The sequence below is a fragment of the Oenanthe melanoleuca genome, chromosome 21, assembly GCF_029582105.1.
Source record: "Oenanthe melanoleuca isolate GR-GAL-2019-014 chromosome 21, OMel1.0, whole genome shotgun sequence".
Taxonomy (NCBI): Eukaryota; Metazoa; Chordata; class Aves; order Passeriformes; family Muscicapidae; genus Oenanthe; species Oenanthe melanoleuca.
The window spans coordinates 1,901,520-1,927,179 of record NC_079354.1 but is presented as its reverse complement, the minus strand read 5'-3'; the positions used below and the strand labels follow the sequence as shown (position 1 = coordinate 1,927,179).

Here is a 25,660-nt window from a genome sequence, read left to right as displayed (position 1 = left end):
GACTGCTCTTTCCTCCTTGAAATGCAACAGTCCACACATGACACATTAGCATCTCTTACACACAGCAAATAGCAACTGCTCTGCCTAAACAGCAGAATAAGCAAGAGCAGGAGGGAAAGGGATCTGCCCCAGCAATTTATCAGATAAGGAGACAATCAGCATAATTCACCTTATTGATATGCAGCTGCTGTGCAGGACAAATAGAGACCCATTTCAATAAGGTCAGTGCAATTAGGGGGATGTGAGAAAGGGGAGAGTTGTGCTTCTGTGGGCAGGGAAGGGCACCTAATCCACCTCCCCAAAGGCTGAGAGCTGGGACAGGAGCACCCTGTCCTGTGTGTGGAAGGATGGACACAGGGGCTCAGGCAGGTGGGGACAGTGGCTCCTCAACCACAGCCCTCCTGCCAGCCCCACTCAGTCCCCCTTGCAGGCTCCTGAGCCACCAAGACCTTGGGTTTTGATGGTGGTGCTTGGTGGGCAGACCTTGGTTTTGGACATGTAAAAGTCCTTGCATCAGGGCTCCCCTTTTGAGTCAAGTCTGATTAATTTCTAGGGGTGCATCTCTCACCAGCTATCAGTGAGCAAAACTTGAAGCTGGGCTGGAATCTGTTCAGCTGGTTGTACACAGAGAGGGAGCTGGTTTGGAGCAGCAGTGCCATGGATCATGGTGCTGCTCTGTGGGAGCTGACACAAACCCATCCAGCATCCAGCAGAATCTCCCAGGAAAGGCTTTTGTTTTTGGCAGAAATGCCCCTCCCAAAGAGTGTTGTTGAGTATCCCTGGCTTTCAAGAGCTGTTCAGACATTTCTGTCTGAAGTTTGGGAACCCCTGATCCTCTGGGTGTTCTGGTTGCTCTCCCTCTGCTGCTCTTGGCACCTTCAGGTTGGCTGCTCTCTTTAGATGGAAAAGGGTGATGAGGGAGCAGGAACTGAGCAATTCCTAATTCCAGGAGCCCATTTGTACAGGATGGGTGTTTGTAGCTGAGTGAGAACAGGTCTGCTGTGTGTGGCCCTGGTTAGACTTTACCCAGCTCTACTTCAGCAAGAAAATGCTGGAATTTTTTTTTGGGCAAGAGAAGAGAGGGACACTGCCACTGTGGGACCCTTTCCCCTCCAGCCCCCAAAGTGAAGGAGAGGTGGGAATAGACAAAGGAGTGCTGAGCTCTCTCGTGCCTCCTGTGGGACACAGCTGGTGGAAAGGGATCTGGAGAGTCTGGTTAGCAATCTGGAAGCCAGTTAATTTTTTCCAGTTGGTGGGATTCATGCTGATGAACCAATCAGCAGATTTAATGTACCTTAAACCTTCCTCGTGGGCAACTTTAATCGAGCAATTAAAGCACCACAGCATTGCTAATTAAGAGGAGAAAATACCCAGCTTGGTAATTATGTGCTTGTGAATACAGCTTTGCATCCATGGAGGTTTAGGAAGAAAGTCCCACAGCTGGTGGGGCAAGGGGGGAGCCAGGGCTGTGTGAGAGGAGGGGAGACCCCATCCAGCTGCACCCATGAGCTGTGCTGGGGGCAGAGCCTGGCACAGGGCAGGGAAACCCTGCACTCACCTGGGCAAAAACATCCCAGCTGAAGCCACTGGATGAGACCTGGAGCAGCCAGGTCTAGTGGAACGTGTCCCTGCCATGAATGAAATGGGCTGTAAGGTCCCTTCCTTCAGGGGTGTCCCATTCAGCCCCACCCCTTCCTCCAGGCTGTGTTTTCTGGGTTTGGTTTTGGCTTGATGAAATCTTTGGGGTTTTTTCCAGAAGATTTCAATACTTCTGTCTAAAACTCTTTGACAAGACTGAGTTTGGGAAACAGCTTTTTTCTAATTCTGGCTCTAGGCTGCCTGTTTCCATCCCACTCCAACAAGCTGTAGCATTCCCCTGGATCAGCTTTCCAAAAAGCCTTTGCTCTGAGCTTGCCAGGCTGTCTCACCTACACAAGTCTGCACAGCATCACCTCCACTCCCACAGAGGGATGTCTGTGCCAGGCAGCAGAGCAGCACTTGTACCAAACTGGGATTTGGGTGTTTCCTTTTATTTTTTCGTTGTTTTTTTTTTAGGTGTGGGGAAGTGCAAAAGGGAGTTGAGTGGGTGTCCAGCAGTACTGAAATCAGACTGAATGGGGATGTGATCAGCCTGGTCTAATGGGAGGAGCTGGATGATCTTTGAGGTCCCTTCCAAACCAAACCAAACCAAACCAAACCAAACCAAACCAAACCAAACCAAACCAAACCAAACCAAACCAAACCAACTGTTCTGGGATTCTGGAATTCTCAGGCTGGAGGTGTGACTCTGAGTGAATCTGTGACTCTAAGTGAAACTGTGACTCTAAGACCTGCTGATTTTTCTGTGGCAGCATCATGCAGATTTTTGGGATGCAGCCAGTACAACTTTGGTTCCAGTTTTCCCAGCACTGCAAGTGGAATTACTCCACTTGGGAGGGAGTATACAAATCCAACTTGTTCTGGTGGCAGTGAAATCTGGGTGTCACCAGGAGGGATCAGGGTGTCCTTTGCTGTGTGTGCCATTTGCTGGGAGCCCCAGGAACAGGGTCCTGTTGGTTTTGCAAAGCCTTCATGGGTAAAAAACTCCTTCATGGGTAAAAAACTCCTCCTGCTCCCCCCTCTGAAAGACTCAGGGGTACAGTGGGGTGTGAGGTGGGTTAATTGTGGGAAGAAGGGCCAAGAGGTGAGGAAGTGATGTGAGGAGGAGTGTGGGTGGTAGGAGACAGGTTCAGGGGTGTGTGGTGGTGTGCTGGGTTGTGTTGGGGGTGGGAAGAGCTGTGAGCTGTGCAGAAGGGCTGCAGGGTGGGAGTGGGGCTGAGGACAGGCTGGTGAGCTGCTCAGGGGCCAGAGGTGAGCAGGGCTGAGGCAGGGCAGCACAAGCAGCACAGGGAGGGTGTGTGAGTGCCAGCAGGGCTGTGGGGTGAGGCATGACCTCAGGAGCAGATTAATGAGAGCAGCAGCCCAGAGCCTGGGCTGACCCGGGGTTGCAGGGAAAGGGGAGCACAGCCCTGCTAAAACAGGAGATTTTTGGGCAGTGAGGCAAATGCCTCATTTCAAGACGTGCCTGAGAACAGCCTGCTTGTGTTTCAGTGTCTGTGTCAGATGGGAGCTGAGATTTGAGGCATCATGCTGGAGCTGGATTGAAAGGAGGAGGATTTTCTGTGCTGGCTTGTGCAGCCTGGGGGCTCTGGGACTGGTGCCTGTCTCTGGCTGTCACAGTGGCTGTGACACCTTTATTTCCATCTCTATCTCCTCCCAGCACGGCCAAAGGGAGTGTGACTGCTCTTCTGCTGCCTGCAGATGCCCAGGTCTGTTGAAGGGTCAGGAGGGGAGCACCACTGTCACAGAGCTGCCCCATGTCACCCCAGCCATGCCTCACCCTGCCCAGACCTCCTGGGCTGAGCACAGAGCCAGGAAAGAGTGACATGGGGGCAGTTCTGGCATTTGCAGCCCCACTGGAGCTGCCCTTGGTGGTCCCACCTGCAGATCCTGCTCCCAGGCAGCCTGGAGAGGGACAGGAGCAGCTCCTTCCCTGCTGGTGTTTCCTTGACAGGTCCATCCATCATCCCTGAGCCCTGCCAGCTTGTTAGCAGATGTTGTCCTGTCCCCAGAGGATGGAGAGGGAGTGAAACAAATGGACCAAACTCCTGGTGGCTGGCAGATCCCTCCAGTTCACTGTTCCTGAGACAAACATGAGACAAACCCTGCTCCAGGCTCCTTTGGGTGTGAGAGTGGGGCTGGAAAACAGGGAAGGTGTCACAGTGCAGGGTGAAGCCCCATGGGACAGAGCCTGGGGTGATCACTGGGGGTGACACAGGGCCAGAGGTGTGCTCTGGCCAGGTGCAGGGCTGGGTTCTGTAGGCTCTGCTGGTGGCACTGGGGTCAGTGTGGGTGTGCAGGTGTTGAGCTGAGTGCAGGTGTTGAGCTGCTCCTGTCCCAGGTGCACTGCAGAACCCCTGTGTGTGTGTGAGACCCAGCTGCAGGGACAGGCAGCCAGGGCTGGCACTGGGGACACAGCAGCACAGAGAGGCAGGGCCTGAGATCCTCAGGCTTAGAGCAAGGGTGTCAATCACAAAAATAACGGGGATAAAAGAAACCCTCACCTCCCCAGGGCTCCAGGCAGGTGGCTGTAGCTGACTGCCGTGAGGACAGCAGAACAAACCACCCTGCAGCTCTCTGCTGGGTTTGGGAGGTTTCTGTGTGTGCCACAGGAGCCCAGTGTGTTTAGACCTGGTGCATTTGATTGAATTTTTCCTGCTGGTCACTTCTCTGCTGTTTGCTGTTCCCAGAGCTGGCCTGGGAGGTCCTGGCCATGCCACTGGTGTGGCATGAGAGAGCTCAATCCCAGAGCAGCCCATGCCTGGCATGCTGTACTGAAGTATTTCACACCATGTGCAGGTTCCAGCTGGTGCCTCTCCCGTGCTGTGGAAGGCTTTGCACTGCTCTGTGTGTCCTGCTCCCCTCTGCAGTGGGCACTGAGACACTCAGGGGTGCCTGACCCCCAGATCAGTGCCTGTCCCAGCCCCAGGTGCTCCCCAGCCCTCCCTGCCTGCCCATGCTGTCCCCATGCCAGGAGCTGGCTCCCCATGGCTCTGCCCTGGTGCACAAATTCACCTGTAATTTGTCATTTAGTGTAATTTTCCCCTTGAGTGCATCTAAAATAATTGTGACTCATTGCTACAGGTAATTAATGGGATTTTTACAGCATTAAATGCTAAGTGATTACAATTGCTCCATGCAAATCTGCTGTGCTGTGTTCCCATCCTTCCTGTTGCCTGTCTCTCTGTACCTGAGGTAGCACTGATTTCTCTGCCCTTAATTAAATAGTGGTGGAGGGAACCACTCCAGTGCCTCTGGTTGCTGCATGGGTGGAGATGATGGTGGCAGCTCCAGGGGACATTAACACAAGTTAGAGGCAGCTGTTCCTGCCCAGCACTGACTGGGGCTGCTCCATTGCTCAGCTCCCATCCCTGCTCATGCAGTGTCTTCATCCCTTCCCACACAGAAAAGCTGGAAAATCTTCTTTCTTCTGGTTTATTTTGGAGTTTGATTGGGTTTTTTTTCCACCAGCTGGCTGCCTCCCAGATTTGTTCCCACCTGAGAACAGGGTGTGTCTGTGCTCATCTCACTCAAAAACCAGACTGGAGGGTGCTTGGCAAGGGTTGAGTCTCTGAATCTCTTGGTATCATCAGGACCAGTCAGCACCAGCCCCAAGCTACTGCAATTTCACATCTGCCTTCCCTTGCATCCCCAAGTTTGGGTGTTTCTGCTCCTTGCCCTGATGTCCTTTGGGAAATGGAGGAGCAGAAATTTAGGAACAAGGTCTAGAACTGTTGGTCTTTGCTGTACCAAGATTTGAGCCCAGCCTGTGCCAGCAGCCTGTGGTACCACCTCTGGCACATGCAGCTGGGTCTGTCCTGACAGTGATCTCAGTCCCCTGCTGTTAACAGGGCATTTGGTGCAAAAGTGCCACAGAAACTGGTGACAGAGCCTGGAGAGGGACCAGCAAGGGCTCCCCACACAGGGATGTGTGACTGGAGCACTGTCTTCAGCTGCCATTGCTGGAGTAGCTCAGTTATGAAAAGCCCCTGTGTCACTGTGCAGTGTGCAGTGTGCTGGCAGCATCAGTCCTGGGAGATCTGTGGCAAGGAAAGGAGTGTTATTAATGCAAAAACAAATCAGCACCTTGAAACAGAACAAACAGCATGGAGGGACCCAGCCCACTGAGGATGCTGGATCACAAGAAAAACCCTTTTACATGCCTGAAAGCAAAGATTGATGCTGTATGCAGATCTGGCCACTGGAGGTAAAGATGAGAAAATGAAGGTATTACTACCTCAGTGGGAAAAAAAGAGATGAGTCAGAGTCTGGAGTAATCATTGAAATACTGGAACTGGTCATAGAAGTACCTCATGGGTACAGGGACCCAGACAGAGCCTGCTTTCCCTTATTTAGAATCTAAGTCTGCAGGAGAGGGCAGATCCTCCCACCCCCAGACAGACACCTGACATGCCACATGTCACTCTTGAGCAAATCGATTTTTTAACGAGAGACGAGCTGTTTGTTTGTGTGACAAATGATCCACCCGAGGGGCTGCAGGGAGAAGGGGGTAGGATGGAGCACAGCAATGCCAGACCTGGCGTGGGATGAGCTCCTGCAGCAGGAGGAGGCAGAGGAACTGAAGGCAGGTTGTATTGTCAGAAAAAAAAACTTTTTTAGAAGGCTGTGTGATTTGGACTGAATGTTCTAGAGAGAGGGCAGGGGATGTGCAGAGCCTTTTTGCTGTACTATGCAACGAGAGAGGCTCTTCTCTATTGTTTTGTGCTTTGTTGCTCTGTGTGGCAGCACCCCAGGGTCCTGCAGAGGGACATGTACCATGTCCCAGATGTGGAGATTTAATTTCTGAGACCTCCCACACAGATGCTTTTGGGAACTTGGGTGAAGCCAGTGTTTGTGGCAACCACTATGAAGTGAGGACTGTGTTGTAGATTTGCCCCATAAATGGCATATTTGAATAGCTGCCAATAGATTTCCAGTGCTGCATTAATTTCCTTGCACTACTCTCTGTCCTGTGGGCAGACAGGGGCTGGGCAGCAGGCACAGGTACAAGAACACCTGGAGCTTTGCAGGCAGCTCCTAGACAGCAGAGACACCCAAGTTTGGTGGTGAATTGGTGGGGAATGGGTGTCAGGATGGCATTAATGCAGCTGGGGGAACAGAATTTTCCACAGAGCCCAGTTTCCAGGTGAACAGCTGGAGGGGACTCACCCAGGTGCAGGTTTCCTGTGCACTACACGAGAACACAGCAGAGCTTTGTGCTGGTGGGATGATCCTCACCCAGGGATCCACATCCCTCTGACCTGTGCCCTTCTCTCTGCAGCCTGCCAGCTGGGATTTTACAAATCAGCCCCTGGGGACCAGCTGTGTGCCAAGTGTCCCCTGCACAGCCACTCGGAGAGCCGGGCAGCTCGCGTGTGCCGCTGTGACAGCAGCTTCTACCGCGCCGTGCAGGACCCTCCCTCGGCCGCCTGCACGCGTGAGCACCCCCTGAGTATCCCCTGAGTATCCCCTGAGCACCCTCTGAGTACCCCCTGAGTATCCCCTGAGCACCCTCTGAGTACCCCCTGAGTACCCCCTGAGTATCCCCTGAGCACCCTCTGAGTATCCTCTGAGTAATCCCTGAGTATCCCCTGAGTATCCCCTGAGTACCCCTTGAGTATGAGTATCCCTTGAGCACCCCCTGAATATCCTCTGAGAATCCCCTGAGTACCCTCTGAGTATCCTCTGAGTACCCCCTGAGTACCCCCTGAGTATCCCCTGAGCACCCCCAGAGTACCCCCAGAGAATCCCCTGAGCACCTATTGGACCTCCTCCCTAAACTCCACCCTAATTCCACCCCTCCTTCTAGTTTATAAACACCCCTGACTTGCCTAACACCTGATTTTGTCCACTTGCCCTCATGGATGGAACTCGCCTCTCCTGTACCATCTTTCCCAGTTTGTTTAGTACAAACTCCCAGTGGGATGATGTAATTTTATCAGTCATGCCCTGGGACTCACTGGCCATGAACAGGAGATATCTCCTGGAGGGAGGATGGGCTGTGGGAAGATAAAGATGATTGCCCAGCTGGTTTAAAGATGGCCCATTAACAGGAGATATCTCCTGGAGGTAGGATGGGCTGTGGGAAAGATAAAGACGATTGCCCCAGCTGGTTTAAAGATGGCCCATTAACAGGAGATATCTCCTGGAGGGAGGATGGGCTGTGGGAAGATAAAGATGATTGCCCAGCTGGTTTAAAGATGGCCCATTAACAGGAGATATCTCCTGGAGGTAGGATGGGCTGTGGGAAGATAAAGATGATTGCCCCAGCTGGTTTAAAGATGGCCCATGAGCAGATAATGTGTGCCAGGAGATCAGGGTCACTGCCCCACCCAGCTGCAATAGATGGTGACAGAATTCACATTTCTGGCCACATCAACCCAACACACTACTTTATAACTCTTACTTCTCACGAGCTATAAAATATTTTCCGCCTATACACCCGCGCTCCACCATTCCCGACACTCAGCAGCAACCCTCCCCGTTCCCTTCCAGGGCCTCCCTCTGCCCCGGTGAACCTGATCTCCAGCGTGAACGGCACCTCGGTGTCCCTGGAGTGGGGCCCGCCGCTGGACAAGGGCGGCCGGGCGGACGTGGTGTACAACGTGCGCTGCCGGCGCTGCGCGGGCGAGGCGGGGCCGTGCCAGGCCTGCGGCAGCAGCATCCGCTTCGTGCCCCAGCAGATGAGCCTGGTGCGGGGCGCGCTCACCGTCACCAACCTGCTGGCCCACACCAACTACTCCTTCTGGGTGGAGGCCGTCAACGGCGTCTCCGACCTCAGCCTGGAGTCCCGCAGAGCCGCGGTGGCCAACATCACCACGAACCAGGCAGGTAGGAGGAGCTGACACACCCTCCAGGCTGGGCTTGGCATGCGGATGTTGCTCCAGATGGGGTCTGAGAGAGGCAGAACCTGCTCTAGTAGGCAAAGACTTGTCGCAGTATCGCTAGGAGTATATAATATAGCTACACGTACAATAACGGCAAAGACTTACTGAGCTGTGAGGCTAAACAAGCATTTTATTGAAAGTCCAAACTATATTTATAGTGTGGTTCACAAGTTTAAACAGGACAGCAGTCTATTGGACAATAGGAGAAAACATGTTCTGTCACGTAGCACGAGAACTGTTTCTCAGTCAGCACCAGGTGCTAATCTCTGTTATTAATTCCTTTCTGTTTTTCCCCAAAGTTATTATCTTGGGAAAAGGCTCAGGCCGGAGCTGAGAAACTGTCTCAGCCTAGGAAAAAGATTTCCCAGCGTGAGAAAGAGAGAAAGAGCTCAGAGCCTGAAAAAGGCCTGGCAAACCCTGCCTGGGCCTTCAGTGGTGTCCACAAGGCTGGTTTGGTGATGGGTTGGGATGGCTGAGAAATGGGACCCCTGTCCTCTCTGCTGCTGGAGCTGGGATGGGCTGGGGACAAGTTTGTGCCCAAGGTAACTCTTGCTTTTCTCTGCTTCTGCTTCATGGTGTCCTTTTCCCTTCTCTGTTCCCTTCATTCAGCTTGCAGCCACCTTTGGAGGCTCCTTTTCTGCAGGAGACAGGGGGCACGGAGAGCACTTGTTTATTGACAGGAACACTAAGTGGAGCCTGAATGTTTCAGGCTGATTCTCCAGCCTTTTGTCCCTTCCCAAAGGGCCAGGCAGCAATTCATACTCTGCTTTTATCTCACACCCATGCCAGGCCTTGGCAAGTGTCAGCAATGTTTGCTGGGAAGAATCTCTCCTGTGCATGTCTCACCTTTGCAAATTCCTCACTGCAAAATGACCTTTCCCCAGGGAATTGCTCTGAGCAGTGCTCTACCCAGGTAGGACAGGACTCTGCTCCATGACACTTTTCCATGGAGCACTCTGTGGGGAGAGAGATCAGAGCAGGGACTGCCCCTCCTTGTCAGTCCTCCCAGTATGGAATGAGCCCACAAGAACTTCCCGTGATGCTGAGCCCCTTCTGCTCTCGTGGCAGGGGCACCAGTGGCAGAAACCTGGCAGCCTTGCTGGATAGCTCATGGCTGGCATGAGAACAGGTCCCTCTGTCACTGATGCCAGCCTGGAGCACTTCTGCAGCATGAGGAAATGGCTCAGTCCTGCTGGCCTGACCCCTCACAATCCCTCCAAGTGCTGATGAGCTGCCTCAGCCTGATGCCTCAGATGGAGATGCTCTCAGGAAGTGCTGAATATTCCTGTTTTAGCCACTCAGCTGTAAAATGGATTCTGAGCAGGTGCTGTGAGAGCAGCGGGGTTGGGAATTTGGTAGTTCAGCTACTGTGCTCCAGCTGCTGCACGTGGCAGAGCCCCTGCTCCAGGAGGCTGAGGGACCCTGACCCTGCATGGGGGGACCTGCTGCTCATCCTTGTCCCCCCAGCCCCAATGGCTGAGCATGGTAAGGCAGATACAGCACAGATTCCCTGGATTGTTTGGAGTGAAGGTATTGCCCATGCTCATGCAGTTTTAACTGATTCCCACCATCCCACCCTGTCCCATCTCCCCAGGGTGCTCTGTGCCAGCAGAATTTTCTGCTTCTCAGAGGAGCTAAAGCTGCTGCCTTTCAGTCCCTGGGTGCCCCACTGCTGCTGCAGCCCCTCTGGCCTCTTTTGGTCACTGTGCTGCTCTGGTGACATCCCTGCACTGCATCCATGGCCGCAGCAGCTCTGTCTTCCCCAGAGCTGCCACATCCCAATTTTCACCTGAGAGTGAAGTTCACAAGTGGGGCCTGGAACCTTCCCATGAGCCAGACCCAGTGGCTGCACATGGCCATCCCAGCACTCACTGCACTCTGGGGAACTTCCAGTGGATATTTTCCCAGCAGGAAAAGGGACTGGTGAGTTTGTTCCTCCAGCTGTGACAGCTACAGTTCAGTGACAGCTACAGGTACAAGAATTGATTCACAGGCTCCCAGCTCAGGACTGGAAGATGACAAATGTCCCAGGGCAGTAGGGTATTCCCAGGATACTCTTAGACTGGTGCTCAGACCCTGACCACCCTTATGATCTCCCCTTTCCCTCTTCCCCTTTACCCCAGGTGGAACAAGAGGGGACAGAGGGATCTCCATGACCTGCAGCCTCACTGGTCCTTCTCCTTTCTGGCTCCAGATCACAGCAAATCCCCAGTGTCCCCTGCTGCCTGTGCTGGGACAGTGCCCTCCTGTTGCATTTGAGCTGCAGGAGAGCAGCAAAAAGGACAATGCAACACAGTTCTTGGTGTAATGGAGAAGCAAAAGAGAGCTTTATTTAACGAAACACTACATATATATAGGGTAGTTCGTGCAAAACAGAAATAGAAAAAAAATAGAAAAAATTAAAAAAAAAAAAAAATTAAAAAAAAGAAAAAAAAGAAAAAAAGAAAAAAATATAAAAGACTCATTGGTCTAAGAAGGCAACACCTCTTTGAAAACATGCCTTCTGCAAAACATCACATCTTCTCCAGGTGTTTAATTATTGTTATAATTTCTTGTCCTTGAACAGTCAGAGAAACCCAAGGCTTCAAGGCTGCTTTTTCCCAGATTCCCAGCAGCATCCAACGACACCCTCCTCTCTCATCCACCCAGAGCTGCTTTACTCCATGGCAAACAGACTGATGCAGCCCAAACAAGGAAAAGCCTGTTTGCAATCCCCATCACTCATCTCCACGTGGGCTCTAATTAAACCAGAAACCTGGTTTAAGCCAGGAGTCCTGCCTGGGGCTCTGTTTCCACCTTTCCCTGCTGCTGTCTCCAGCTGCCCCCCTCAGCAGGCACCTAACCCTCTGTGTCTGGTCCCCAGCCCCGTCACAGGTGGTGGTGGTGCATCAGGAGAGCACGGGCCAGAACAGTGTCACCTTGCTGTGGCAAGAGCCAGACCAGCCCAATGGCATCATCCTGGAGTACGAGATCAAGTACTACGAGAAGGTAACGCTTACTTTAACACTTATTTCTCAGAGAGGCCCCTCTGTCAGCCAGCCTCGCACCAGGTGCTTCTGTGGGAGGCTTTGTGCTGAAGCAGAGAAGGTTTTGTTGCTGATTTTCCCCAGGACAAGGAAATGCAGAGCTACTCGACTCTGAAATCCAAGAGCACCACTGCCACCATCTCTGGGCTCAAGCCTGCAACCCGCTACATCTTCCAGGTGCGGGCTCGCACCTCGGCGGGCTGCGGGAGGTTCAGCCAGACTGTGGAGGTGGAAACGGGGAAGCCAGGTGGGTGTGTGCAGGTGAGGGGTGTGGGAAGGGCGGGGCAGGGTGTAGGAGACTGTACAATGGGACGGTGGTCAGGAGAAACTCAGGCGCTCTCTGTATTCTGGTCTTGAAACTTGTGGTTTGTTGCACAGGGCGTGGGTAGAAAGGGCAGGGCTGGGAGCAGGGCAGAAAGAGAGTGGGGGTAGTGAGAGTTCTGAGAGGTAAGAGAGTGGGAAGAGAGGGAAGGAAGAGAAGGAACTAAGAGAGAGAAGTAAGAAAATGATTTTCCTGTTTGCAATACAATAAATCTTCTTCTATTCTAATCTATTCTAATTTCCTCTAACCAATCTAACACAAGATAGAAATCCTATAGCATTTACATACAGCCTATAAGAATCATTACATTACTATAGTGTGTTATACTTTAAAAACTTATACTTTGGACCCCTTCTGCTAAGCTAGCAGGGTCTTCTCTGACTTTTGGAGCTGCTCTCCAGTAGAAGGAATTGTTCTATCAAGAGGGGATTACTTTCCTGGCCATCCTACTTCTAGTTATTTAGTAACTAAGGTTTGGTATCTCAAAGATGGCTTTCATTTCAATCTCCCTTATGGCTCCCAAATTCTCAAAATCTTTTGCGAGGCAATCCTATTTATAAGGTTTTCCTGATCCATCCTTCCCAACAGCAGGGAGCATGGAGCTGGTGATGCCCTTCTCCGTGGCCACTGTCCCTCTGCCACGCAGGGAGGGGGTCTGGAGGCACATCCCCTGTGGTTTCAGCCTGCAGGGATTGCTTGAGGTTGGAACAAGAGGAAACAGACTCAAGTTAAAACAGAGTTTGGGGTAATAGGAAATATTTCTTCAGTGAAAGAAGTGGCTGCCCAGGACAGTGGTAGAGTCACCATGCCTGGAAGTGCTCAATGAATCTGTTGATGTGGCACTTGGGGACATGTTTAAGTGATGGCCTTGGCCATGCTGGGTTAATGGTTGCACTCTGTGGTCTTAGAGGTCTTTTCCAACCCCAATGATTCCATGATTTTATTCTTATACATTAGAAAGAAGAGGGAGGAAGGATGTAGCAGTTAGGGCAGGGAGGACCTGGAGAGGTCCTGAGGCTCCAGTCTTCTCTCTGTACTGGTTTTCTGTGTCACCATGGCTTTCTCAGATCTCTCCCTGGTTTCCCCACATGCAAATGGTCCCTGTGCACTGGGGGAGCCTCAAAACTGGGAATAGGTAGGACAGTGCTTCATCTTTGAATACCATGCCCCCACTGTCAGCCAAGGCTGTATCTTTGAAGAGCACGGGGTAGGTACATCCTGAGCTGGGCAGTGCATTCCCACCCCAGCTCAGCCCTCCCACCTGCTTTTCCCAGTGTCTCTCCGGTACGACACGATGACCATTGTCTGGATCTGCCTGACTCTCATCACTGGCCTCGTTGCCTTGCTGGTGGTTCTGATCTGCAAGAAGAGGTAAGGGTTTTGTGGAGGCTACTGGGGTTTTCTGGAGGTCTCCATCAGGGACAGGAAGGATGAGAGAACTTGGGCACAACTTTTCTCCTTTCAGTTTGTCCAGAGCATCTGTAGGTCGAGGATTAATAAGTAGCCAAGAGACTTCATTTAAGACTTCAGTTTCCCTGAGGCAGAGCCAGTCTCCAGATCTTCACCTCATGCCAGCAGGCAGAATAGCAATAAATCAGAATATATACTGTAATATATGCAATATCAGTAGCATGAGCAATACCAGTACCAAAACCACTACCAGTACAAGAGCTGACTGGATGGACTGGTGGGTAGGTCAGGAGTGGAGGGATCTTTTCTACAGCAGAGAGATCCAGGGGAGGCTGTGTGCTCTGCATGAGCATGGCTGAGCCAGGCACGTGCTGTTAGCACACATGCTGTTAGCACTGCCAAGCCTTGGGGAGAGCCTGGAGAGTGCTTTGATCCACACCAAAGTGTCAGGCCAGTGAGATGCAGGGGTGAGCTGGTGGATGGCCAAGTGTTTTCTGTGGCAGCCCACAGCCCCAGCACACACTGCCTTCTGCCCTGCTTTTGGAATGTTTGTGGGAGTGAGGGATGGGTGCTTCTTTCTGACCCTTGTCCTCCCGTGACAGGCACTGTGGGTACAGCAAGGCTTTCCAGGACTCTGATGAGGAGAAGATGCATTACCAGAATGGACAAGGTAGGACACCCTCTGGGAGGGACCCCAGCCCCATGGGTGGGCAGAGATGGGCTGTTACCCCCTGACTTCTGTGGTTTCCAGGGGGAAGGGTTTTGCCTCCTTCTGGGAATGTGTCTTAAGAGACTTGAGTGGGTGACCTGATCCCAGGAAATGGGGCTGAAAGGTTTCACAGTGTGCACTGAGAGTGCAGCAGGATCACCCCAGAGAGCAGCAGGCCAGGGCAGGGTAGGATGGAGTGGGACAATCATGTGGAGACCACCTGGGCAGCAGGTCCTGAACTGCTCTGAGCACACTGCTGGTCCAAGAGTGACCCAGTTCTCCTTGTGCTGTGGCTCCTCAGCCTGTGCTACCCTTGCCCATCCTCTGCCCTGCTGCTGGGTGTCCCTGCTCCCAGCAGGGCTGCCTCAGAGTGCTGATCTCCTCTCTCCTCTTCGAAACCTGGCAGTGAAGTTCCCTGAGTCCAAGTTCTACGTGGACCCACACACGTATGAGGACCCCTGTCAGGCTGTGCACGAGTTCACCCGTGAGATAGAGGCCTCCCGCATCAAGATTGAGAAGGTCATTGGGTCTGGTGAGTCCTGGGGCCCTCTTGGCATCGTGTCTGCTCAGGGGAATCCGTGATCTGAGGGTGTGCTGTGCCCCTGGATCAGAGCAGGGTGTCATCTGCTCCTGATCCTTGGGTAGAGTGGGGTCTGGGGAGTGAAATAAACCCTGGTGTTCCTACGTGCACCCATGAAAAAACCCAGGGTGACATGATGCAAATGGAATTGCAAGTGAAATGGTACATTTTCAGAACAAAAGGGAATTTTGCATAGGAATGGGGGATTTTGGGGAAGCACAGCGCAGAGCTGGAGCTTCACCAGCAGCACCCTGAGGGCTTAACCCAGAGGGATGATGAGGGTCATCCTGCCTGCTCTGAGACTCTCAGGTTTGTTCATTAAAAGCAATAAAGCAAGTGCCACTGTAATCACTGCACTTGGCCCACTGCCTGCAGTGACAGCCACCAGAGAGAGGTGGGGTTTGATGTTCCCACTCTTCCTGAACTGGAAACCAGAGCTGAGCAATCCTTTCAGGGGATTGAATCCTGGAGGGGTTGGAGGGGCTTGAAACCCAGACTGAAAAGCAGAGGGGCTGGGGCATGCAGTGGGTGTGCTGACAGACTGGATGATTCGTGGTGTTGGTGGGTGAGTGCAAGCAGCTGAGGAGTTCACGCTCCCATTTCCCTTCTCCACGCTCCCACTTTCCCTTCTCCACACTCCCATTTCCCTTTTCCATGCTCGTATTTCCCTTCTCCACACTCCCACTTTCCCTTCTCCACGCTCCCATTTCCCTTCTCCACACTCCCATTTCCCTTCTCCACACTCCCACTTTCCCTTCTCCACACTCCCATTTCCCTTCTCCACACTCCCATTTCCCTTCTCCACGCTCCCACTTTCCCTTGCCTTGCAGGGGAGTCTGGAGAGGTGTGCTACGGCCGCCTGAAGCTGCCAGGGAAGAGGGAGATCCCTGTGGCCATCAAAGCACTGAAGTCTGGCTACACAGAGAAGCAGAGGAGGGATTTCCTGAGTGAGGCCAGCATCATGGCACAGTTTGACCACCCCAACGTCATCCACCTGGAGGGGGTGGTCACCAGGAGTATGTGGCTGGCAGGGAGGGGGGTGTTTGCTGGGATGCATCTCCCTGTGGGATATGGGGGTCAGGGCTCACTTTGGGCAATCTCCATCCTGCACTGTCCCAGTGGCTCTTCAGATTTGTGAATTTACCTGGAGCAGCCACCTTGCCTTCACTTCCAGGACAAACTTCCCTGTGGCAGTTCCATGTCATGCTCTGCAGCGTGCCCCAGATCTCTGTTGGTTTGGGAGGTGTCCTACTCAAAGGCATTTATTTTAAGGGCTGCCTGTATTGAATCATAATTTGAAGTCTTCCTCCAAAAAGGCACATTCTGATGCAAAGCCTTACACTAATGGCATGCAGATTCCAGCAGGGTAACAAAACTGTCCCAGCCATATCAACAGCACCTGGAGGGAGGGGCTCCAGTCTGGATTGTTGCCACGTCCCCATCCTTGGGCCAGGCCTGCCCAGTGCTGGGTGACACCAGTCTGAGGGGCTGCAGAAGACCCACAGACCTGAATCCATGTCTCTCCCAGTAAAAACCTGGCACTGGGCTTCCTGGAAGAAGGTGACTTCTCTGCTAACTTGACCTCCCTTGTCTTCTGCAGGCAAATTGGTAATGATTGTTACTGAATACATGGAGAACGGCTCGCTAGACACCTTCCTCAGGGTAAGGAGTTTGTGTTTTCATTCACTGCACGTCCCCTGGGGCTGGTTGCTGCTCCTCAGCCTCGCAGCCACTGAAACCCCTGTGTCAGAGAGAGCTGTGGGTGCTGGGCTCTCAGCTCTCCAACAGACCCAGCTCCAGGCATCACGTCTGGCTCCCTGCAGGGACACTGCCTGAGCACATGTCAGAGGGCAGGACGTGGGCAGGGGCACCAGCAGGAGGCACTGGGGTCAGAGGAGGTAACTAAGCCAAAGATGAGAGGCACTGGGGGGGCTGATTTAATGACAGCAGCACCAACAGGAGGGTGCTGAGCACCGCAAACAAACTCTGGGGTGTTTCCTTTGCAGAAACACGACGGGCAATTCACCATCACCCAGCTGGTGGGGATGCTGAGGGGCATTGGGGCTGGCATGAGGTACCTGTCTGACCTGGGCTACGTGCACAGGGACCTGGCAGCCAGAAACATCCTGGTCAACAGCAACCTGGTGTGCAAGGTGTCGGATTTCGGCCTCTCCCGCATCCTGGAGGACGACCCCGACGCTGCATACACCACCACGGTGGGTGGCTCCCATCAGCTCTGCTGGTGCTTGTTGCCCCAGGCCACTGACACGTGGAAAAGTCAGAGAGTCTCAAGCCCAAATAGGGTAGGGCAGGAATGGTGCTGTCAGTTCTTGCTGATATCTGGGCCAGCAGCTCGAACCCAAATTGCTGCTGAGCCTTAATGCCTTGTCCTTCACACAGAGCTGAGCGTGCAGTGGACAAAGTGGGAGGGCAGGGAGTTGTCAAACATCCCCAGCCAGCTGTTCCCATGGGGGTGTGTGGCTTCTGTCTCCACTGGAGTCCTTCCCTAGGCTGTGTGGCTTCAGCCACTCCTCAGCTGTCTTGGAGCCATCAATCCATAGCAGGGTGTTCTGCTCCACCCTCTAGCATTGTGGATGCACACTGGTTTTTCCATTTTCTGCCTCATTCATGGTTGTGGGAAAAGTGGGAATTCATTCTGCAACCTATGGTTTTATTTCATGCAAGACACTTGTTCGTGAAGCCACATGATTTTCTGGCCAACCTGGAAGTTCTGTTTCTTGACATCCTCCTCCATGGGAGGTCATCAGAAGCAAAATTAAATACATTTCCATGAAATACATAGAATATGTTAAATAAAATGAGCTCTCTTTGCTTTCTCTGGCCATGAGAAGAATTAGTGAGCTCCCCTGGAACACATCTGGTGGACAGACTGTTCCTGATGGAGGCCAGTTTGGGGCTGTAGAGGAGTCTGAGCATCATTCCTCAGAAAGACCAAGACTACAGAAGCAGAAAGAGCTTCAGGCTCCTTTGGGGTGGCTGGTGCTGTCCCAGCAGAACTGCAGCTCTGGGGGATGAGTGCACCATGGCCCGTGGCCTTCATGGTCTTTGCTTGGCTTCAGCAAAGTGGAGCAGCTGAGCCAGAAGAGCTCAGTGTGTGTGTGTGTGTGTGTCTGTGCATTCATCTGCTCCTTCTGGCAACTCAAGAAATAGCCTGTCATTCCAGAGAATGTAACTCTGGGCAAGGTTCCTACTGCTTGGTTTCTGGTGCTTTGAGGTACCTTGGTGCAGTGAAGGTTGGATAGAGCATAGTGTGGGTAGAGCTGAACCACAAGGATGTGGTTCAGAGATGTGAACAGTCAGGATCTCTGGTGAGGTCTCAGTCAGGGTATCCTGCAAGTGAGATTTCTTTTGTGTTCAGAAACTTGTGTTCCTCCTGCTCAGGAGATTGTTTCCCCCAAGGAACTCTCCCAAAAGACAGATTGTTCATCCTCAGTCCTTATCAAGGCACATGCCAGAGCAGGCAGGACTCAGCTGAGTAGAGGCAGCTCTCCCTATACAGGTTTCCTTGAATGGTGGTGGCACACCATTCCTGCCCCAGGTGCACACCTGATGTCCCCTACACTGCAACTTCCCTCTTCAGAAGGCTGGCAACCACCTTTCCAGCTTAAAAGCACTCTTAGTGCATATATTGCTGATTTTTGTCAGCATGGTCCTTTAATTGAATGCATCTGCCTTTTCAGTCCTTGCCTGTGCAAGCAGGGAGGGACAGGGAGCACACCCCATCACTCTCCCTGTCTGCTCAGGTCAGGCTCTCTGCTTGCACACACAGTCAGCTCTGTGCTTGTGCAGCCCAGGGCTCATCCTCTTCACTGTGAATTCCTCATCTCTTCAGCACTGGGGGACCAAATTGTGCATGAAGACCTTGTAAAAGAGCACAGTGCTCTCCTTGCAGTGTCCTTCTCGTACACCTCTGGGCTTACCTCGTGCAGATTACCTCCTCAGTCTTTTTTAGGAGATGCCAGGCCAGCTTTTCCCTTGTGCAGCAGCTGTGCAGCTGCAGAGCTGGGGATGCTGAGCCCTGCCTGCTGGTGTTTGCAGGGAGGGAAGATCCCGATCCGCTGGACGGCGCCCGAGGCCATCGCCTACCGCAAGTTCTCCTCGGCCAGCGACGTCTGGAGCTACGGAATTGTCATGTGGGAGGTGCTGGCCTACGGAGAGAGGCCCTACTGGAACATGACCAACCGCGACGTGAGTGCTGCCACGCTGTCCTGGTTTGGACGACAGTTATCTGCCAGTAAAGGCAGAATTTTCTCTTTGAAATAGAGAATGTAAACCCCCTCCTTCCAAATTATTATAATTTTGAAATTAAGGAGCTCTCAGGCAAAGATATGCGAATAGGAATAACAGTTCTTTACTAGGAAAATTAAAATAGCAATGCAGTATTACACAGAACAATCCCAAACCCTGCCAGAGTCAGAATCCAAGCTGACACCCGTCAGTCAGTCAGGGTGTTGGCACAGTCCCATTCAATGGTGGCTGCATCCTCCTGCAGGGGCAGATGTGGTTCAGCTGGAGCAGTGCTCCTGGAGAAGGTGCAGTTTCCTCTGGAGCTCCAGGGATGATGTGGAAAGGTCTGGCTTTCCTCTGGAATCCAGTGGAAAGAAGGTTCCTTGGTGTCCAAATCTCAGTTTTTATCTGGGTAGGAAAGGCTTGGCTGCTCCCCTGGCTGGAGCATCTCCCATGGGATGATGGAATTTTATCAGTCATGCCCTGGGACTCACTGGCCATTAACAGGAGATATCTCCTGGAGGGAGGATGGGCTGTGGGAAGATAAAGATGATTGCCCAGCTGGTTTAAAGATGGCCCATGAGCAGATAATGTGTGCCAGGAGATAAGGAAATTATTACCCCACCAGCTTCAACAGATGGTGACAGAATACACATTTCAGCATTTCAAGACACACAGACCTTCCTGTGAAGAAGGAAGGAACAGGGGTGGGTCTGGGAGCAGCAGTGGGGTGCATCTCCATCCAGCCAGCAGCTGGTGTGTTCCCTGCAGGTGATAAACTCTGTGGAGGAAGGGTACCGCCTGCCTGCCCCCATGGGCTGCCCCAGCAGCCTGCACCAGCTGATGCTGGACTGCTGGCACAAGGAGCGCGGCGAGCGGCCGCGCTTCGCCCACATCGTCGGCATCCTGGACAAGCTGCTCCGCAACCCCGACAGCCTCAAGAGCACGGGCACCACACACAGGTCAGGCTGCTGGGCAGGGGGTGCTGCTGTTGGAAATGGATGTTTGGGTGTGTTTGTTTTGTCTGATTAATCAGAACAAGGGTAAATTTCGCAGCGATTTATTAGTAACAACTATTGTATGTAAATACAGTCATAATGTATTGTTTACATGGATTTAAGTGAATGCAAAATTTAGCAGTGAGTAATTTACTATAATTGAGGTTTGATTAGAATAAAGCATAAGCAAAACTGATCAGGGATACCCTGACCATGGGTACAGGCAGGGCCATTCCTCTCACACCGTACCAAATCTGCCAAGCTAAAATCTCGCTTACATACTGTTCACTAATACATATTAATACAGAATCTTCTGGAAAGCTCCCCCTCATTTCTATTCCTAAAATCTACGCCACTATGTGTTGCTCATGCTGCACCAGTGGTCAGGGTCTCTCCTCCTTCTGGGGGTCCTGTTTCTGATGAAGGCTCTGGGTCTTCCTCAGTGTTCGCTGTTTGACCTTGCAGGTAGCGCAGGCACACTAAACTTAAAGTTATATAATTAAATATATATAAGTTATATAAATTAATATATATATATATTAATAAATAAATATATGTTCCCACAACAGGCCTTAGTCCAGTGGCTTATGCCTGGGATGGTCTCAGTTGGCCCAATTCAAGGTTGAAAGTTTTATTTCTAAATGCAGTTCTTAGACCTATACCCTTACTATCCTCACTCCCACCAAACATCTGGAGAATTATTCCATCTGCTTGGTTTAACCATTTCCTTTATCCTTTTTGCTTTGTAGCAATTAAGTAACATTTTTCTATTGATTATAAAGCAAAGATTTTGCTAATATAGTTACACTTTAATTGGCACGAATCACATATGTAACAGTGGCTTGGTGCTGGTCAGAGCATGTGGGTGCAGCACTGTCACTACACTAGTGTCACTTGTGTGGCACACAAAAGGCACACTGCACTTCAGTGTGGTTGTTACAGGCCCAGGGAAAATCTTAGGATTTTTCCAGTCTGACTTTCTCAGGGTTTTTCCCAAGCTAGAGACCTTTCTCTAAGGTAAACATAAGAAAAAGAATTATAACAAAATATAAGCACCTGTTGGATCTGTGAGAAAACCTGGGACAAGAGGTGTTTCCTTCTCTGACCAATGAATCTTTTGTATTTTGTTTGCATGAACTCTCTTCTTTAAAGCAATGGTTGTCTTCAATAAATTGTTCTTTCTTCTGCATGCACGTATGACTCTGAGCAAAGCATAAATCCACCTCAAACAAAAGATGTTTTTACCAAGCAGAAGGATTTTCACAGACAAACAAAAATGCCATGTTGCAAGAAGAGAAAAGATCTCAGAATTTTCCACTGCAAGAGAACTGAAAAACGACTTCTAGCTTAAATTGTATCACACTAATTTTGGTGATTGGAAAATAGTTGTGGACACTGCTGAAGGCTTAGGCAGATTTTTGCCAGGCCTTTTCTCAGGTTCTGAGTTATTTTTCTCAGGCTGGGAGGATGTTTCTAGGCTGAGACAGTTTCTCAGCTCTGGCCTGTGCCTTTCCCAGGATGATAGCTTTCTTGTAAACAGAAAAGAATTAATAAACAGAGATTAGCACCTGGTGTTGACTGAGGGACAGTCTGATGTTCATGACAGGAGATGTTTTCTCCTCTTGTCCAATGAACTACTGTCCCCTTTGAGGTTTGCAAACCACTCTATAAATATGGTTTGGTTTTTCAATAAAATGCTGCTTTTATTTCTCTTGCTTTAGAAATTTGTTGTTATTATACACCACTCTCAGCGTCCAGTGACAAATAGTAACATCAATATGGTTATGCTGGTAGTTAGGACAGGCTGTAGGTAATGGTAAAGGTGTTGATTGGTTGTTATGCAATAAGATGCACAGCACAGAAAGAAATATAATGCTTTGTAACATAAACAAGGACACACAGCCAGCAGCTCTGGGCCCACCCACAACTGCTGTAACCCGGTCTGTGCAACAAACAGCATCTTCAGAGCCCTTTGAAGTGTCCATCTCTGCCGTTTAACCCCTTGTGTTCTGCCCCCAGGTTCACCCAGCCACGGCTGGACAGGGCTGTGCTGGAGCTGAGCAGCTGCCTGACCGTGGAGGACTGGCTGGACTCCATCCGCCTGGGGCACTACAGGGACAACTTTGCCATGGCTGGCTACTCGTCCCTGGGCATGGTGATGCACATGAACCTCGAGTGAGTAGCAGGGAGCAAACAGCTCTGGCTGCCTGTCCTGCACCAACCCAGCCCATCCTGCCTCAGCTGGCTTCCTCCAGCTGGCCCCTGATGTGTACCCAGAGGTGTCTCTCTAGTGTCTAGAGACTTGGGACAATGTCCAAGGCTGTGCTAAGCTTTGAGAGAAGGTGTGGGGGTTATACTGGGAGGCTGTGAGCTCTGTGGTGGCTCCCCAATGTCACCATAGACCCACAGGAGGTAATTCAGGTTGCCAAGTGCTCCAGGGGTCACCTAACACAAGCTCCTGGTCTCAGCAGGGTCAGGCAGGAGGTTGCTGTCTCCTGGTGCTTCTCATCTTTGTTTTCCCTGCAGAAGGCATCTCTGGACTGCAGTGTGGCTGTGCTATTCTGCACAGCTTCTCTGGGATCTCTGGGAAACAACCATAGCTGGGCATTACCTTGGAGCTGTGTCCTTTTGTGCACTCCTGCTCCCTGCTCAGTGCAGCCAGGAGGGAAACACCCCTGGCAGGTCACTAACACATGGCCAGGGCTGGGTTAAGCAAGGAGAGACAGAGAAGAGCTGTCCCACCACCCTCCTGCTGTAAGGAACTGGATCTCCCACCTGTCCAGGGAGTTCCCAAGGTGGAGCACCCAAGCAGTACCAGAAAAGAAGGCAGCTCTGCCAGCTCCTGCCCTCATCCCTGCTTACATCCCTCATCCCTTGCTGTTAGCAGTAGTGGCAGGGCTGGCAGCAGCAGCCTTGTTCCTTGTCCCAGGGCATGGAGCTGCTGCACAGAGGAGGCACAGAGACACAGACAGAGGGTTGTCATTGCATTGATCAGGGCTGCACATGGGGCCTTTGCTCTGGGATTGAGTGATACTGATCCTTGCTTCTCATGCACATCAGAGAGTCCTTTGAATGGGGAAGGCTCATCATCCATCCTTCTGTCTGACTGGGTTATCTGAGGGCATCTCACTACAACTGAATCCAATTTCACAGCATTGATCTTGTCACCTCCCAGGCTGTCAGGAGTGACGCTGCCCTGCTCCCCAGGCTGTCCCTGTGGCTGTGGCAGCAGGACATGCCCAAGGGAATGGCAGCCTCTCTGTGCCTGGGAGGACACCCATGGACTGCTGGGCAGTGAAAGGAGCCAGGCACAGGTTCCTGGGACTGGCACAGGGGTCTCTGACATGTCCTTGTTCCCAGGGATGTTCGGAGTCTGGGCATCACCATGATGGGCCACCAGAAGAAGATCTTGAACAGCATCCAGGCCATGAGATCCCAGCTGCTGAACACAAACGGCCCCAGGAGGCATCTCTGATCACAGGCTCTGCAGAGCTGCACCAGGCATCCCTCAACACTCACCCTGCAAAGGGGCAGCAGGGTGGTGAGCAGGAACAGGGGCAGCAGGAGCTGGAGCCCTGCCAGCATCTCTGTGATTTCAGCACTGGTATTCCAGGTACCTTGGTGGTCCTGTTGCCTCCTTGCCCCACCTGAAGGGGGGAGCAGCCTTCCAAGGGGTCACATCATGACTCTGCCATTCCCCTGTGCACTGGGTGTCTCCCCACAGCCATGCAGGACAGGAGACAGCTCCTTCACCCAGTGGGATGGTCCAGCTGCTCCTGCAGGTGAGGCACATCAGCAATAACCAGGAGCAGCGGGCTGGGCTTGCTGTGGCACACAGCTCCTTTGGAGCAGGCAGCTGAGGAGCTCCCTGGGTGTCTGAGCTGAGCAGGGACACACTGCACACAGCAGGGACAGCCCTGCTCCCCTCCCAGCCTGCTCCAGCCTCCTGAGCTGCACCAGCCCAGAGGTGACTTCATGGGCACCTCTGCACGAGCAGGAGGGCAGGGGGCAGAGTGCAAGGTGGCAGTGCCAGGAGCAGCTGGCTCTGCCTTCAGACCGTTCTTCCCAGCTCAGAGGAGAGTTGTCCTGGAGACTCAAGGAGCTCTGGAGTGCTGCAGGACACTCTCCACCTCTTTAACCCACCAGCCCTGCTCCTCCACGGATCCAGCACAGCCCTCCAGGCAGCTCAGACATATTTTCTGTGGCCACAAGCTCAGGTTTCTCTGCCAGCAGAATCGTCCTGGTCTCCCCCAGAACAGGGAGGAATGGGAGAGTGTGCTCCCATAGGGACAGAGAAACAATTCTTTGTTCTTGTGTTATCCCAGAGAAGCCCAAGAGCTGTGCCAGGTCACCTGGCAGTATTTCCAGATGCAATCACAGCATCCTGTAGCTGGGGACAGGGGCTCTGGGAACAGATGATGTCACTGCTGGTGACCCCAGTGTCTGGGAGGGTGCTCTGTCCTCCCCAGGAGCATCTCTCTGGGTGAGCTTGCCTGCTGCTGAGCAGTGGCCTCTGGAGATGTGGGCAGCTGGCCCAGAGGCTGAGCTGCAGATGAACTGGGGAGCAGGGCAGGCTGTGAGCTGGGAGCTCCTTTTGCTGTAAATACAGATTTCTATGGGTTTGGGAACTGTGTTACTGAAGTAGGATGTTAAGTACACAAAATGGTCTCAAAGCACAGAAGCCTCAGTCGTGGGGCTGAACTCACTGCAAAAAAAAAAAAAAAAAAAAAAAAAAATCTGCTGGGAGCATGGCTGGGGTGGGGGGTGACAGGGGGGACTGGAGGGGAGCCACACTCCCTGCCAGGTCCAGCCTGGCCCTCAGCACCCTGTCCTGGGCACAGCAACCCAGCATCACTGCAATGCAGGTGTGGTGGGATGCAGCCTGAGCTGCCCCTGCCAGGCCTGCTTGGGCACAGGGGGGTGGGGGGTGGGCTAAAGCCATTTCTCAGCTGCAATAATCCTGGCTGAACCAGCCTGTGCAGGGCTGGCTTGGCTTTCCAGGCAGGGCACTCGTGTCCTGATGGATTCTCTGACTATGGCGGGCACTTTACTTCTTCCTATGGAAGCTTTTTGTAAAGGGGACAGAAGCAATGTGTTGTTTCATTTGTATTGCACCCTGTGTCCTGCACCCAGCCCTGGCACACTCCCCCCCACAGCCAGCAGCACAGGGGCTGGGTGCTGGCCCTGCCCTCTCTTCCCAACATTTGGGACTCTGTCATGCACACACTGGTGAGAGCAGAGGTCAGAGCAGTGCCACACCTGTGTCCTTGGGCTTTGCTGGGCAGCCCCAGCCAGGTGGGCTGCAGGACCTGAGCTGGGAGCTGCCAGATTGCCCCTGTCTGGGTGGTTCATGAGCCAGACCCTGCAGCGTGGGGTCACTGGGCTGCTCCTGGCTCTGGGGATGGTGGGGCAGGGTTTGTCTTTTATGTTCAGAGTGTGCACTTCCTCCTGGACAATAAAAATCCCTCTTTCTGTGACCATCTCCTTGCCTGTTGTTGTCACTGGGCTGCACAGAGCTGTCACCACCTGCAGTGAGGACAGGGGACACCCCAGCTGCTTCAGGGGGCAGCACCAATGTCACCACCTCTCTTGCCCCAGAAAGCCTCCCACGAGTGGAGGATGCTTCCCTGCAAAGCAGGATCACCCATGGCAGGGACAGGGAAGGGCCAAGAGGGTTTTGTAGCTCCTGGGGCAGGGGGGCTGGCAGAGGACTCCCCAAAACCAGCAGGTCATTGCTGTGTAGGAGTGTCTCATGCAAGAACAGGATATCTCGTGTGCCAAGGCTCCTCTGAACCTCAGGGGTGTCTTGCAGGTTTTCCCAGACTCAGCCTTATCTCCTTCTGGAGATACAGATTTTTTTGTTGTTGTTGTTTTTTTAGGA

The 25,660-nt window shown here is 52.4% G+C and overlaps 1 protein-coding gene across 2 annotated transcripts in view; it reads left to right on the top strand.

Annotated features, from left to right (window-relative positions):
• Nucleotides 1-23,937, top strand: part of EPHA8 (EPH receptor A8) — a 48,510-nt gene extending 24,573 nt beyond the window's left edge. Inside the window, exons 4-17 of one of the 2 annotated variants that reach the window (XM_056508075.1) lie at nt 6,881-7,036; nt 8,095-8,430; nt 11,350-11,474; nt 11,597-11,759; nt 13,109-13,205; nt 13,847-13,914; nt 14,360-14,485; nt 15,364-15,549; nt 16,134-16,195; nt 16,540-16,749; nt 18,593-18,742; nt 19,553-19,743; nt 21,799-21,954; nt 23,140-23,937. In XM_056508075.1, the coding sequence (XP_056364050.1) occupies nt 6,881-7,036; nt 8,095-8,430; nt 11,350-11,474; nt 11,597-11,759; nt 13,109-13,205; nt 13,847-13,914; nt 14,360-14,485; nt 15,364-15,549; nt 16,134-16,195; nt 16,540-16,749; nt 18,593-18,742; nt 19,553-19,743; nt 21,799-21,954; nt 23,140-23,254 (2,141 nt within the window). In that variant the 3' untranslated portion in view covers nt 23,255-23,937. Of the gene's footprint in view, nt 1-6,880; nt 7,037-8,094; nt 8,431-11,349; nt 11,475-11,596; nt 11,760-13,108; nt 13,206-13,846; nt 13,915-14,308; nt 14,486-15,363; nt 15,550-16,133; nt 16,196-16,539; nt 16,750-18,592; nt 18,743-19,552; nt 19,744-21,798; nt 21,955-23,139 lie in introns of both variants that reach the window. The other variant, XM_056508076.1, reaches the window with a different exon arrangement.
• The last annotated feature ends 1,723 nt before the right edge of the window (nt 23,938-25,660 follow it).